General features: G+C 34.8%; 1 protein-coding gene and 1 pseudogene across 1 annotated transcript in view; both read left to right on the forward strand.

Annotated features, from left to right (window-relative positions):
• The window catches only part of PCDH15 (protocadherin related 15), a 711,784-nt gene that overhangs the window by 246,662 nt on the left and 449,446 nt on the right, over positions 1–15,676 (forward strand). Inside the window, exon 2 of the mRNA XM_049696610.1 lies at positions 8,679–8,839. Within this exon, the coding sequence (XP_049552567.1) occupies positions 8,679–8,839 (161 nt within the window). The remainder of the gene's footprint in view (positions 1–8,678; positions 8,840–15,676) is intronic.
• On the forward strand, positions 13,012–14,071 carry LOC101283480 (myeloid leukemia factor 1-like; annotated as a pseudogene).

The following is a 15,676-nucleotide window of genomic DNA, read 5'->3' on the forward strand; positions in this document are numbered from 1 at the left end:
AAAAGGAAACAATGCATTTGTCTAATTGTTTTCATATATTTATATCACAGTTCTTCTGGATACTTTTTAAATGTATAAAATATTATATAATATTATGAATGAGAATGGAGATAAAAGAAGAAAATAAAGATGGGGATAAAATACCTGAGGCTAAAAAATGCATGTTACAATAATATATTCACCCATCAGTGATGAGGTATGCTTTTAAATCTAAGCTTTCTGATAGCTAGTGAAAAAAAAAAAAGAGCTATTTCCAGCCAAAAATTTCAAAATATCTATAAACTTAAAATAAATCCATTACTTAAGAGAACTACAATTCCTAATGGATCATGCAGGAGTTAATCTGGAGTGGGGAGATGCTTGCTGGAGGGAATAGGAAAATATAAATGATATGTTGTATATGGTATGTCAGGTCATTAAATAGAGTGATTAGAGAAGGCTTCATTGAAAAAGCGATATTAGAGTACAAAGCAGAAGGTAGTAAAAGAGCAGATTTTGTGTCTTTCTAGGGAGGGAGATCCTAGGTAGAGGACATAAGGCAAATGTACTAAGTTTGGAGTGTGTTTAGTCTATTGGAGAAATAGTTTGTAGGCTAGTGGCTAAAAGAACAGAATCAAAGCAGGCATTTTAGAATAATATAAGAAATTGGCTTTTATTTTCAGGGAGATTGGGAGCCACTAGAAAGTTGTAAGCTGACATATTTTAGAAGGGTAACTCTGGCTATTGTGTTGAAAATGGACTATGACAGAGCAAGGTCTGAAACAGAAAGATCATTTGGGACATTATTGCTGTACTCTGGTCAAGAGATAATGTTCACACAGACCAAGTTGATAACAATAAAGGTAGTAAAGCAAAAAGGTCAAATCTGGTTATATTCTGTATATAATAGTATTTTCTCAGAAACTGGATATGGGACTTGAGAGACAGTGAGTCAACAATGACTAATAAAATTTCTTCCTGGAAAAATTGCAAAGAAGGAGTTTCCTTTTTCTGATGTGAGAAAGACACCATGAGGAATAGGCATAGATGTGTGTGGGAAGATCCAAAGCTCATTATGATGAGATCTCAATTTGATTTGCTTATTTGACATATGAGTGGAGATGTGGAGGAGGCAGTTAGGATGTGTGTTTTTGGTCCAGAAAAGAGGAAAAAGACATCTGGACTGGAGATTTATATTTGGGAGTCATGAGTCAAGAGTATATATAAGCCTGGATGAGACAATCAAAAAAGAAAAAAAATGCAGAATATATACAAAGAATAAAGTCATGGAGACAAGTATGAATAAGCAGGGGAGACCATGAGGGAGCAAACAGTGATGTGAACTAAGTCAGAAAAATATGGTATTCTGAAAGGTAAGTGAGAAGAGGATGAAGGAGAGGGTGATTAACCATGTGAAATGTTGGTGATAAAGTTGAAGATTGAGAACCAACTACCGAATTTAAGAACGTGGAGGCTCTTAATAAGAACTAGACAAAAACTTTTCTGGTGGGACATCGGGTTGAAAGCCTCACTGGAATATTTTCAAAAACATGTAAGTTGAGGTGTGGCAGAGGGAGTATGAGCTACTCTTTTGAGGAGTTGTGCTGTGAAGCAAAAATTCTTCATTTACTAACACAGCAATGTCATATAATAGACATTCGGTCTTGAATGTGCTTTCATTAGATGAACGTCATTTTTCATCAGCTTTGAGAGCAGGGGATCTTTATGGGATCACTCAATAAGGTTGTATAGGGATTTGTTTAAATCGAGAGAAAAGATTTCTTAAGGTGGAGAGAACAGCAGCTGCCCGGTGGGAGGAAATAGGGGATCTGGCTCAATTTTTTAACTGCCATTCTATAAGCATTATATTTTTTAAAAAATGTATGGTATGGTCTGTTTCTTTGTTTCAATTGCATCAGTTTGATGGTCTGAAAATAAAATCTTGCAGTATTCTGAGAGTCTGAACCTTTATCATTTTCATATGCCTGTGAATTGGATATAGTATAATTCACTTAGCGTTTATATTTTATCATTTAGCCCAGCTGATAGAGTAAGTAAATGCTGATAAGCATTTTGACCTCAGTAATATGACCTCCCTTACTTGCTAGCTTGTTCACTTTTATTTACACCAGGAAGAAATGGCCTTTGCTTCATGACAAATTCTCAGTGATAACTGTGAATAAACTGTTGCCCCTCCCACTTTTATTTTCTGTATGCATATGCACAGTCTTCTCTTTTTTTCTCTTGGGTTTCATATATGCTTCTTCTATCTTAGTTAAAAAAGTGATATTATGTTTTAAAATGTGTGGCTAGTGTTCCAAATTTAATGAAATAGTATGAATAACACCTTTATATGCTTCAATCTATACAAACTCCCATCCCAGTGACAGTGAGATGAAAAGTATTATTTATTAACTATGTGCCTTTACTTACATCCATTACTTTATTTTTCATAACAATGCATATTGCTGATTACAAGAACCTGGGAACTTGCCTAAGATCACAGATTTAGTAAGTAGTGGAGCCAAGATTTTGAACATAGATCTTTTGGCTTTAGGGCTGTCTTAGCTGTCTAATGCTGCATAACAATATTGAAATAAACAGTATTTTACAACACACATTTATCATTTCACAATTACTTTGGGCCTGGAGTCCAGGCATAGTGTAACCAGTTTCTCTTATGGTGTCAACAAGACTATAATCAAGGTTTGTCAAGGCTACAGTCTCAGCTCAGACTTGACTAGGGAAGCATCTGCTTCCAAGGTAACTCGGGCTTGGCAAAATCACCTTCCTTGTGGTTGTAGGACTGAAGTCTTCTGTATCTGACTGCCTGTCATCTGACTACCCTCAGCTCTTAAAGGCTGCTTTGCTTCCTTGCCATGTGGGCCTCCCAACATGGCTAATTGTTTTGTCAAATCCAGCAAGGGAAAGAGAGAGAAAGAGCTTCAACAAGATAGTCACTAGAATCTCATGTAACATAACCACATAATGTACACATAAATATAACTTCCCATTACCTTTGTCATATTATTTTGATTATAAGCAAGTCATAGGTCCCACCCACACTCAGGGGAAGGGAATCACATAAAACCAGGAGGCAGGCATATGGGGGTACCTTAAGAGTCTGTCTACCATGGAGCCATTTTAGCTTCTGTAAGCTCAGGATCCAGCTTCTTTCTTCAGAATTCTTCCCTCTGCCACAGTGGAAAGAAGGTACAATATTTGTCCCAAGGGATTCTAGGTTAGTATGTTCATTTCTTAAACTGATACTCCAAGTCTGACCTGAAGTTTTATTGGGTTATCCTTAATGTCAACTATCTATTCTCTTTTATGAGTTGTTAGCTATAAGGTCAGAGACTATATCTATTCTTATGGCTATAATTTAGGAAAATTAGTTCTAAGGTCAGGTAGTTGATAATTACATTGTACTATTCTCCCTGTATCTTTAGAATTGTTTCCATTTTAACCCTTTAAATGTTGTCAGAAAATTGTAGGGCACAACAATCCAAATAATGAATTTATACATCAACTGGATTTTTGTGTGAGTTTCCCATGAACTCGAAACAAAACTAACAAGGTTTTCGTAATTTCATATTTTTTTAAAGATTTATTTATTATTTATTTTATTTTTGGCTGCATTGGGTCTTAGTTGTGGCACACGGGATCTTTGTTGAAGTGTGCAGGATCTTTCATTACGGTGTGTAAGCTCTTTGTTGCAGTGCGTGGGCTTCTCTCTAGTTGTGGCACACAAACTCCAGGGTTCGTGGGCTCTCTAGTTGTAGGATGTGGGTTCCAGAGCATTTGGGCTCTGTAGTTTGTGGCACGCAGTCTCTCTAGTTGAGGCACGTGAGCTCAGTAGTTGTGGTATGTGGGCTTAGTTGCCCCGCGCCATGTGGGATCTTAGTTCCCTGACGAGGGATCGAACCCACGTCCCCTGCATTACCACTGGACCACCAGGGAGGTCCCCGTAATTTCATATTTAAATTAAAAAGTTTGTATATTTTCAAGGTGAATGCAAGATATAGGGAAAGGATATCTAAACTGTGAATTAGTAAACCTGGGATTTGGTATTGGTTATGGTTTTATTAGCTGTGCCACCTTGGTCAGGTTATTTCAATGCTTGGGGTAGGGAAATTTTGAGATACCAGAGGTTTGGCTTCGTTTTCCATATATATATGATATATATATGAGATGGTAGGTTCTTTTCTAATTCTAAAATTCTGTGATCTTATTTTTAGTTGAGCAAATGAACATGCCTACTACATCAAAATGCATAACATACATACATTTACTTAATATTTTATTTACAACAGAATAGAGATAATAGCAATTGTCTAAATGTCAAGATATTTATATCAATTTCTAAGGAAAAAGTTAAGACTAGAAGGGAAAAAAATCCCTTTATTCTTAAAGTTTTATACTTGTATGCCTATGCCATACTTGATATATCACCTGTTATGCATCGTGAAGTAAAATATAAGTAAATAAAAGGTATTGTTACTTAAGTAATGTGCGTGAAGTACGCTCGAACAAAGCTGCCCATTTTGTAATGGTTTGTTCTTTTGAAGTAAATAAAATATAAATTTTAAAGACTAACATAATTTTGCAAAGAAGTATGCTTTTAGTTTTTGTAAGTTTTAGTTTCATCACTATTGACTTGATTGGTATCATTTTCCATCTTTAGCAAATATTGTATGTGGCTAATATATCCCCAGCATTCAAACACAGCCCAATTAATATTGCTATTTTCTTTATGAAGTTGCTGGATACACATATATTTCCTTCCCTTTTACCAAGTAGTTATCTAGATATGATATGAACATAGGCTTAGCTAACATGTGTAGTTTATATAATTGTAAACCAAGAAGTGTGAAAAATCAAGAAAAGTCCAGGAAAGTTTCAACAAAGATGAGGATTTGAGCATAAGAAGAGTTTTACTTAGCCTGATAATCTTCGAATCTAGATTTTACTCAATAAACAACTACATAATGGCCATGCTTACTGTTTAACCTCACTGAAAAACTATATATTAGCTATAATTTCACTTTTTAAGAAACTTTGTTTTAATCAAATAATGTACATTTGGGAGCTTTGTTTATGGTTTCATTTGCAAGGAGTAATATACAAGAAAATGCAACAGATGCTTCTGCCTATATGATGTAGCTGAACATTCTTCTAGTTGACTTAAACTGGGGAAAGATTGTTGGGAGAGATTTTATGCAATTCATATTGGTTATACACCTTTGCATAATTAATTGTTTTCTAGCAAGTAGTGTGTTCTGTGCACAGAGTGATTTTCTTATTTTAATGTTTGGAATGAACCCAGTCAGTTACTCTTTCCCTGTAGAACTTACTCTTTCAGAGTTATTGAATTAGGTTAATTAGAAAGGCAATGGACCCCTCTCCTCACTGCCACCTCCATAGCATTTTTAGAAAGTAACCCACTTGTGTTATAACTGCCTATTTAAAGAAGCAAATACAATATTCAGGAATATATTAAATATCCAGTTATGATTTAGTTCCTATAATAAACGTGTGTGTGTGTGTGTGTGTGTGTGTGTGTGTGTAGTCCCTAATAGAACCAAATGTGTGCTGGGGATGAGTAAAAAGTGTTCAAGCTAAAGATCACTACTACTATGAATTTGTGAATAAGATCCTTTTCTTGCCATCAAATCTAATTTTAGTTTCTATGAGCAAAATCAAAATTGTGTGAAGTTAGAAAGTGGAAAGAATGGGTCACTCCCTAGTGATAGCAGGGATTGCCTATCAATCCTTGGATGGATTGCCATCACCAGAGACAAAGAATTATCTTTACAAGTTTCCCTATAGTGAGCATTCTCTCCCTACCTTCTAACTTCCCAGAGAGATTACTTTGCATTCAAATCCTATGAATTCTTCAGATGGCTTGCCACACATGCCTTAGCTTTGTGACATGAAGAGTAGACTTGGTTTGTAAAAACTCTGGGACATAAAATAAGTCATTTTGCTTTAGTTTCAAATGCTTTTGCTTCCAAAATGGAGTTAATATAATATAAAAATATATAATATAATTAATAACATTAACAACAATAAACATAATTCACATTTGTCAATTGCTTATTCTATACCAGGGACTGCAATCAGTACTTCACATGCATTATCTCATTTAGTCATCAGATCAACCCAACAGCTCTTCTTTGATGCAAATTATCTTATACACATTGGTAAATAGGGGAATGGAGTTGGTATAAGGAAGGGATTTTATTGATTCATATGTTATTTTACAGTATATTTATGTTTTAACATATTCTGGGCACATTTTTATCACAGTTAAAAATAAATAGCTATGTAAGCAGATCTTAAGAAAAAAGCTGAAGATCTGCAGCACCTTTATTTAATGCAAGTAGAGTTTACATTAGTGGTTATGATTGATAATATGTTAATATGGAGAAGCTGTGGGTACAGATGAAGGAGGTGTGAAATTTTTTTCTGAGTTTAAAACAATAGATTAATGAAGAAAGCTAAATGCTGGATCGAATTTTCAATTTCATTGAAAAAAATCTGCATTTAGAAGCAAATGACCCTCAATACCTACTTCTTGAAGGAAGAAGCATAAACCCCAATATTTAAGGCTGTAAATATTGACTATGATGCTTGAAGAAAATATCATTAAATACTTAACTGTGCTAGTATTTTGATTGTGACTGTTTCAGCTTTCGTTAGTGCTTTCGATACAAGAATACAAGTTTTTTTTTCAAGTGCATACATATGGTGCTATAATAAAAAATACCTCTTCCATTGTGATATTGATTTTTGATTTTGTAGAAGAGAGAAATTGAAGGTGAGTAGTTACGTAATCTGTCCACTTTCACATGGCTCTTAAATGGTGGATCCAGGATTAGATTCTAACTCTGTCAGTTCCAGGGCCAGCTCTCTTCACTTCTATGACATGAGTGTCAAACTAAGTGAATTCCTTTTTCCTGATTTCAACCATTGTTTATTATGCCTTCCCTTCGTGAACCTGCACAGAGTGTATGTACACTAGAGAAAGACCTGCTATTACTGCTGTTATGCATTATGAGTCAAGGCATAAATGTTAATGTTAGTTGACCTACTTATTATACTTTATTTTTTTCTTAATCAGAAAATATAATCCCCTTTAATTTCTTAATTACATATTGAAAACACAGGCCAAATAATTTTTCAAAGGTTAGTTGTGTGAAGTATTTGTAAAAGAGTGTATACTCAGGCCTAGAACATATTTGTAGACCAGAAAATGCCATCATTGTCTGATCTGTACTTTTGGATGTAATATCTGTAGATTATATATTTGCTAGTTGAGTAAAAAAATGGCAGGATCAGTTTCGCTCATATATTTACATATATGTGTACTAGTATGTGAAAAAGTAGAAGTAAATAATCTGCCATTTAGAAAAGTATGTGTGAGTGTGTATTTAAACATTATTTAGATATATTGTTATAAAAGAATGGTTCATTTCAACATTCCCTAGTGAGATAAAGCTCATTAGTAATAACATGATAAAGAAATATTATAGATTATTATTATTACTATTATTATTATTAACTTGCTGAGAAAAATCTTCCAGGGACCCCCCTTTTATTTGTAATTGTGCAATGATACAACATTGAAGCCAATTTTGTGCCTTATGAAAATGCAGCAATACATATTGCATTATTATTCTTCAAGCTAGATTCATATTTATAGATTATATATTCTTGTATGCTATCCTAAGGCAATGAATTTTCTAGATATGTGCCATTTATTCTAATGTCCTTAGGAGGGTACATTTTATTTGCATGGCCACATCTCTTCTTTATACCATAAGTTTAGTAAAATGGATCAGCTGAAAATGATTGCTGTAAGCTATAGTACATTATTGTTTGTCAAAGGGATCATTGCAGCATGGGAAAAAAGAGGGGATTTGAATTGCATCAGTGCTGTTTGCATTCAATTTTTAAAATAGACGGAATCTTTAACAGAGTTGGAGAGATTAGAGATCTCTCGCTTCAGCTCTTACTCAACAAGTGTCTACAATTCAGCCCACGGAAAGAATAATAAGAAAGCAAACATTGAAATGTCACATTAAAATAGTATGTTGTTCTAGTTGAGTACCCCAGACATGTCTTAGAGAAGAATGGCTTCTATTGTGTATCTGAACACTAGTTTTGTCTTTCACATTAAGATTTATGGTTTATGGATTTGCTCTAAGATAAAAGATGAAGAAGCAGTTCTCACCATGGGAGTCTCTGCTACTTCTTTATCTCTTCCTTTCTCTTATTTTCAGGATATCTCTTTTCATATCAGAAGTCTTACTGAGTGAATTGAAGTATCAGCCTCTGTTATTATAGGCTTTCCTTTTGTTCAGGATAAAATTCAGTGATAACTCCTGTGAGAAGTGATGGACAGGGCGGGGAACAGATTCATGCTGTTAAAAGGATGCAAGAAATAGATGATGAGACTCACCAAGTGTTTGAATCTGTCTCCCACCTCATCTCCCAAAAATATCATTTATAAATAGCATTATAAAGGTATTTTTGCCTTTTTGAAGCAGGACATTTTCTATATCATGACAGATATAAAGTTGAATATCTTCGGTTTGAAACAGATTTGCAAGTCAGCTGGGGTTTAAGCATATGATCTTTGTTAAAGAATGCATACAGGTAGAATATATTTTCAAGTAATTCTCTTTGGTTTGCAGGTACTATTCTGGTGGATAACATGCTGATCAAAGGGACTGCTGGAGGACCAGAGCCAACTATAGAACTCTCTTTAAAGGACAACGTGGATTACTGGGTATTGCTGGATCCTGTTAAACAAATGCTTTTCCTGAACAGCACGGGCAGAGTTCTGGATAGAGATGTTAGTACATTTTTTTTCTTTGTCCCTCTGTTACAACTTAATCATCATTTAAATATCTGCATGTATTTGTTGATATATCAAATTTTTGTTATATAATTTGAGTTTATTTTCTGTGTTCATCAACAAAAACTTTTTTTAACTCCTTGAAAGAAGAAAAAGAAAGAGGAACCATCTCTGTCTGAGAGAACCATTGTATTCCTCTTCTGACATCCTGGAAGCTTGTCAGATTTCTGAATAAGGAGAGAACAGAGTGCTCAGAATAAAGGGGTGGTAACCTTGGAAAAGCAGGATACGCACAGCCCAATTCATGGCAAAATTTGAGAGTACAACTACATGTTGGCTTGAGGACAGAAACTTTAGTTGAACTACTAACAGGAGGGTGCTCTTCAAGCAGTAAGTGTTCATTGAGAGATGAATGGCAATGTGCTTATTTATAGAGCTGAAAAAAATTAAAAGAAGGTGAGCAGAAGTTTCCTGGCAGTGTCCCAGTCCAGTCGCTCTCAGGCAGTATGACCTAAGTAGTTAGGTATTAATAATACCTAAATAACCAAAGTTAAATGTCTTCTTTCTGAAAAAGTTAAAAAACTTGAGTAGATTTAAGTAGCTCAGTAATGTAACTTTAGTCTCACTTATTTGCATTCTAGTCTTGAGTGCAGAGAAAAGTGTGTGTATGTATGTGTGTGGGTGTTATAACCAGTAATTGTACAGGACCTTGGGAAAACTTGAGAAGTACATCTAAACATGCCAACTCCCAAATTTCCACTTTATAAAATTGAAATGTCAGATATTCAACCTAGGGAACCTGAATCATATCACCACAGTGTTCGGGATTTATGATTCACTTTAAATATGTGTGAAGTAGATGATACCTAATCTATTTCATATCTAAAATTCAGAGTCTTTAAGAGCTTTGTGTTGAGGTGGGCAGTAATAGGACTCTCCCACCAGCATGGGCTGCCCTGTACACTTGGGGAGGCCCATAATTCAGCTGACTGAGCAGTGGGGACAGATGTGAGAGGAGGATATCAGTGGAGAACAGGAATGAGTCTGTTGGCTCAACCTAGGGGGGAAAAAGTCATCCTTGATGCTGTTCCCATCTCCATCATTGCCCTCACTCACTATGTCGTTTCATCATGGCAACATTTTTCACACCCCACAATTTACAGTTTTGTCTGGGTGGTTAAGAAGGCGTAAAACGGAATAAGGACAGTTGTTATCTTAGAATTTATCTTGCCTTATCTTAATTTATCTTATAATAAGTCTTGCTTTTATGAAAGCAATTTGGATAATGGCACAAACTGGCAAGGTGCAAGAGTCTCCCCAAGCTGTGTTACTCACAGGCATCCTTCTTTTTTTAAATTACATCATACTATATTATATTACACCTGGTTTCAGGTGTACAGCATTATAGTTCAAAATCTGTTTACACTACAGAGTGATCACCACCACAAGTCTAGTTATCATTCATCATCGTATGGTTGACCCCCTTTACTTGTTTTTCCCACTCCCCACAAGGCATCCTTTACTGGCTTTAAGTAGGAATACTCATATCCAAGTCATATGAATTTTATAATGTAACATGTTTGGAGAATTATAGAATATTTATCTATTTTAGGCCACTGTCATTTTATATTTTGTTTCCTTTTTTAAAATCACCTATGATTATGATAATTTACTTGTTTACTGGTAAATTGCTTTCTTTTTGGAATCAGTTTTTTTTCTCAATTTGATATTAAAAAGCATAAGTTCTAGGTCTGATTTATGAGTCAAAGGAAAAGATAACCTTCAGTATTCATAAAATGCATTCCGTGTCTCCAACCTACAACATTGTTTTAATTTTAATTACCAAAAATCATCTTTACTTTTTAAGATATTATCTGTTTCCTTGGTATTATTGTTTTTTAATTTCTGATAAGGGCGGCATTTATTGGACATTGGGCAAACTGAAATAGTATCATGGGAATACACTTAAAAATTGATTTGACCTGAAAGAAATAATTACAAAAATGTGCACACGTATCATTTAAAGAACCATCCAGTCTTGTTTTTTAACACAATAATCAAAAATAATTTCCTTTCCATTTAAAATGTTCTTTTGGATTAGAAATGCTATGGTTAAGTTAAACTTGAAAAGATGTTTTACAAATTAAAGTGTTGTCATTGGACACCTACCTGAAATTAGCTAAAGATGCTGGAGAATAGGACACCTAAAGAATATTAAATGTTAAATGAATATGGCAGAGGGAAATCTGTAAAGAAAAACAAAACAAAAGAAAACAAAAATATGCTTACATATTTGCAATGTATTTACCAATTGGCAAATCAACTTATTGAAATAATGACAAGATAGTAAATAAAAGATGTTCTAAACATTTATCTAATTATTTAGATAATTTATTTATAGTTATATATAATTATCTAGATAAATATACAATTATTTATCTAAGTGAATTCAAGCCTGTATAGTTAAAGAACGTCATGACAAAGATCTAACATTGCCATTTTGTACAAGTACTCTTACAGGGTGGTGGGACTTACAAAACCAGAATTAAAATAGACACAGGACTTGGGCCGGGCCTTCTATGAGTAGGGGCACTTTGCAGCTTCTTTTTTTTTTTCCAAATAGAATTTGTGACCATGAAGGAGTGACAGATAAATAATAAGATGTTATGCCTTTATTTTCTTTCCTGGCAGCATTAGTTGAGAAAGGTTGATGAGGAAAATGCTTTCAGTTTAGGGTAAAAAATAATAATGTTAATTAAGAATGCCCTCAATCCAGAAATTCAAAGTGTGAGATTAAATGGTTTCTGTTACAAAATTAAGATGGTGGAGCCCTCACTGACAGAGAAATCAGGAAGAAGAGAGGAAAAGCCAGATAGTAATACCAAATGTAAGATCAAGGCAAGATTAACTAGATAGAGCACGTATTTTTAATACAGTATCATTTAAAGTTAGCTGAGTATAGATGCTTTACAGAATTATTGAATGTTAGAGCTGAAAGGAAACAAAGTTTTGCTAATTCAGTGTTTTCTTTCATAAACTGTGCAGTAGATTTAGAGATAAATATATAGGTAAAGGGCCAGTCTTTAAAATTTAGCACATGTCTATAGTAACTGAGAAAAATGAAACAAAATAAAACAGAGGAGTGATTTTTCCCCCAAAGTTAAGTGTATTCATTTTATTCTGATATCATCCCCTTTTCACATTTTTAGATTATTTGTTTTAGTTCTTTGAAAAATGCCATGATTATTTTGATAGGGATTGTGTCGAATCTGTAGATTGCTTTAGATAGTATGGGCATTTTAACAATATTAATTATTCCCGTCCACAAAAAAGGTATCTTTCCTTTTATTTGTGTCATCTTCCATTTCTTTCATCAACATCTTAGAGTTCTCAGAGTACAGATCTTTTATCTCCTTGCTTAAATTTATTCCTAGGTATTTATTCTGTTTAATGCAGTTGTAAGTAGGATCGTTTACTTGATTTCTCTTTCTGATAGTTCATTATTAATGTATAGAAATGCAACAGAGTTCTGTATATTAAATTTGTTGTATCCTGAAACTGTACTGAATTTAGTTATTAGTTATAGTAATTTTTTTGTGAAGTCTTTAGTGTTTTCTACATATAGTATTATGTCATCTGCAAATAGTGACAGTTTTACTTCTTCCCTTCCAATTTGGATATCTTTTATTTATTTTATCTCGTCTAATTGCTGGCACTAGGATTTCCAATACTATGTTGAACAAAAGTGGTGAGAGTAGCATCCTTGTCTTATTTTTTTTTTTTTTTTTTTTTTTGCGGTACGCGAGCCTCCCACTGCTGTGGCCTCTCCCTTTGCAGAGCACAGGCTCCGGACGCGCAGGCCCAGCGGCCATGGCTCACGGGCCCAGCCGCTCCGAGGCACGTGGGATCCTCCCGGACCGGGTCACGAACCCGCGTCCCCTGCATCGGCAGGCGGACTCTCAACCACTGCGCCACCAGGGAAGCCCCCTTGTCTTATTCTTGATCTTAGAGGAAAAGCTTTCAGCTTTTCACCATTGGATATGATGTTAGCTGTGAGTTTGTCATAAATGGCCATTATTGAACAGGCTGGCTCAGGCTCCGGCCGCGGCAAGTTGCATCGTTTTCCAGTCTGTCCGTGAATGTCGCCACCTGAGACAGAGCCAGGATGTTTGGGATGCTGAGCAGCAGCTTTGAGGATGATCCCTTCTTCTCTGATTCTTTTATGGCACACTGAGAAAGTATGCGACAGATGATGAGAAATTTTTCTGAACCTTTTGGAAGAGACATGTTCAGCATCTCTGATGGTAGAGGAAGAGCTTGTAACCGTACGGGACATGAGGATGGAGAAGACTCCTTGACTTGTACAGATGTCAACCCTCTTCAGTCAATGGACCAAATAATGTTAAATATATGAAACAGTATGCAGGAATTAACAAAGAAACTTTGGTCACTTTTCAATGGATCCAAATGGACATTTGTTCAGTTCTTCCTCAGTTATGACTTATTCCAAAGTAGGAGATGAACAACCAAAGACTTTCCAGACCTCAACTCAAACTCGCAGGGCTCCAGGAGGAATAAAAGAAAGTAGGAGGGCACTGAGAGATTCTTGAGAGTGGACTAGAAAAAATGGCTGTTGGTCATCACCTTCATGACCAAACTCATGTCATTAAAAAGTCAAAGAATAGGGCTTCCCTGGTGACACAGTGGTTGAGAGTCCGCCTGCCGATGCAGGGGACATGGGTTCGTGCCCCGGTCCAGGAAGATCCCACATGCCACTGAGCAGCTGGGCCCGTGAGCCATGGCCGCTGAGCCTGCGCGTCTGGAGCCTGTGCTCTGCAACGGGAGAGGCCACAACAGTGAGACGCCAGCGTACCGCAAAAAAAAAAAAAAAAAAAAAAAAGAAAAAGTCAAAGAACAGCAAGACTGGAGATAAAGAGGTCAATCAAGAGTTCATCAATATGAACGAAAGTGATGCTCATGCTTTTGATGATGAGTGGCAAAATGAGATTCTGAAGTACCAACCAAGGGGACACTGGTGCAATCTAGAAAACTCTAGGATGTGAAGCATTGGTCATGAGAATTCAGGATCCCAAGAACTTAAAAGAAGGGAGAAATTTCATCTAAGTCCAGCCATTGAATGTGGGAGAAGATCAAATGTTTCTGTGGACAAACTCAACATCAAAGGATCACCTGTGAAAATCAACAAAAAATAAACAGCATTGCATTTGATTTGTTTAGTTTTGGTTGTTTGAACAGAGAAAGTAATGGTGCATAGTAATACATGTAAGACCAATCGCTTGTTGTTAAATCAATACTATGTTCTTAGCAAAAAAAAAAAAAAAATTCGCCATTGTGTTGAGCTATGGTACCAATCTACCAACTTTGTTGAGAGTCTTTATTTTTAATCATGAATGGATGTTGAATTTTGTCAAATCCTTTTTTTGTATCTATTGAGATGATCATGATTTTTATCCTTCATTTGGTAATATGGTGTATAATTTGGATTGATTTGCAAATATTGAACCATCCTTGCATCCCTGGAATAAATCCCACTTGATCATGATGTATGAACCTTTTAATATATTGTTGAATTCAGTTTGCTAATATTTTGTTAAGAATTTTTGCATCTATGTTCATCAGGAATATTGGCCTCTAATTTTCTCTTTTTATAATGTCTTTGGTTTTGATATCAAGGTAATGCTGGCCTCATAGAATGAGTTTGGAAGCATTCCTTTCATTTGTATTTTGTCTTGGAATAGTTTGAGAAGGATAGGTATTAACTCTTTAAATGTTTGGTAGAATTCCCTTGTGAAGCTTTCTGGTTCTATACTTTTGTTTGTTGGGAGTTTATTGATTATTGGTTTAATTTCATCACTAGTAATTTGTTCATATTTTCTGTTTCTTCCGTATTCAGTCTTGGAAGATTATATGTTTCTAATTTGTTTATGTCTTCTAGGTTGTCCAGTTTTTGACATAAACTTATCTATAGTAGTTTCTTATCATTGTTTGTATTTCTATGATATTAGTTGTAAATTCTCCTCTTTCATTTCTAATTTACTTTATTTGGGCCCTCTCTCTTTTTCTCTTGATGAGTCTGGCTAAAGATTAATTTTGGTTTTCTTTTAAAAAAACAGCTCTTAGTTTCATTATTCTTTCTATTGCCTCTATTTCATTTATTTCCACTCTGATCTCTATCATTTCCTTTTGTCTAATAATTTTGGGCTTTGTTCTTTTTCTGATTCCTTTAGGTGTAAAACTAGGTTGTTTATTTGATATTTTTCTGTATCAATATAAATTTCCCTCTTAGAACTGTTTTTATTGTGTTCCATAGATTTTGGAAAGTTGTGTTTATATTTTCATTCTTCTCAAGGTATTTTTTAAAATTTCCTCTTTGATTTCTTTGTTGACCTATTGCTTATTTTTTTAGTACCATTTTGTTGTCTCCACATGCTTGTATTTTCTGCAGTTTTCTTCCTGTAATTGATTTCTAGTTTCATACAATTGTTGTGGGAAAATAACTCAATATGATTTCAGTAATATTAAATTTATTGAGACTTGTTTTTTGGCTAGCATGTGATCTATTATGGGGAATGTTCCATGTGGACTTTAAAAGAATAGGTAATTCTGCTCCTTTGGATGGGATGTTCTATTGCTACCTATCTAGTCCATGTGATACAGTGTGTCATTTAAGGTCAATGTTTCCTTTTTGCATTTCTGTCTGGATGATATCCATTTGATATAAGTGGGGAATTAAAGTCCTCTACTATTATTGTATTAGTGTTAATTTATCTATTTATGCCTTTTAATATTTGCTTTATATATTTAGGCACTCTT

The sequence above is a fragment of the Orcinus orca genome, chromosome 14 (assembly GCF_937001465.1).
Source record: "Orcinus orca chromosome 14, mOrcOrc1.1, whole genome shotgun sequence".
NCBI classification, from domain to species: Eukaryota; Metazoa; Chordata; class Mammalia; order Artiodactyla; family Delphinidae; genus Orcinus; species Orcinus orca.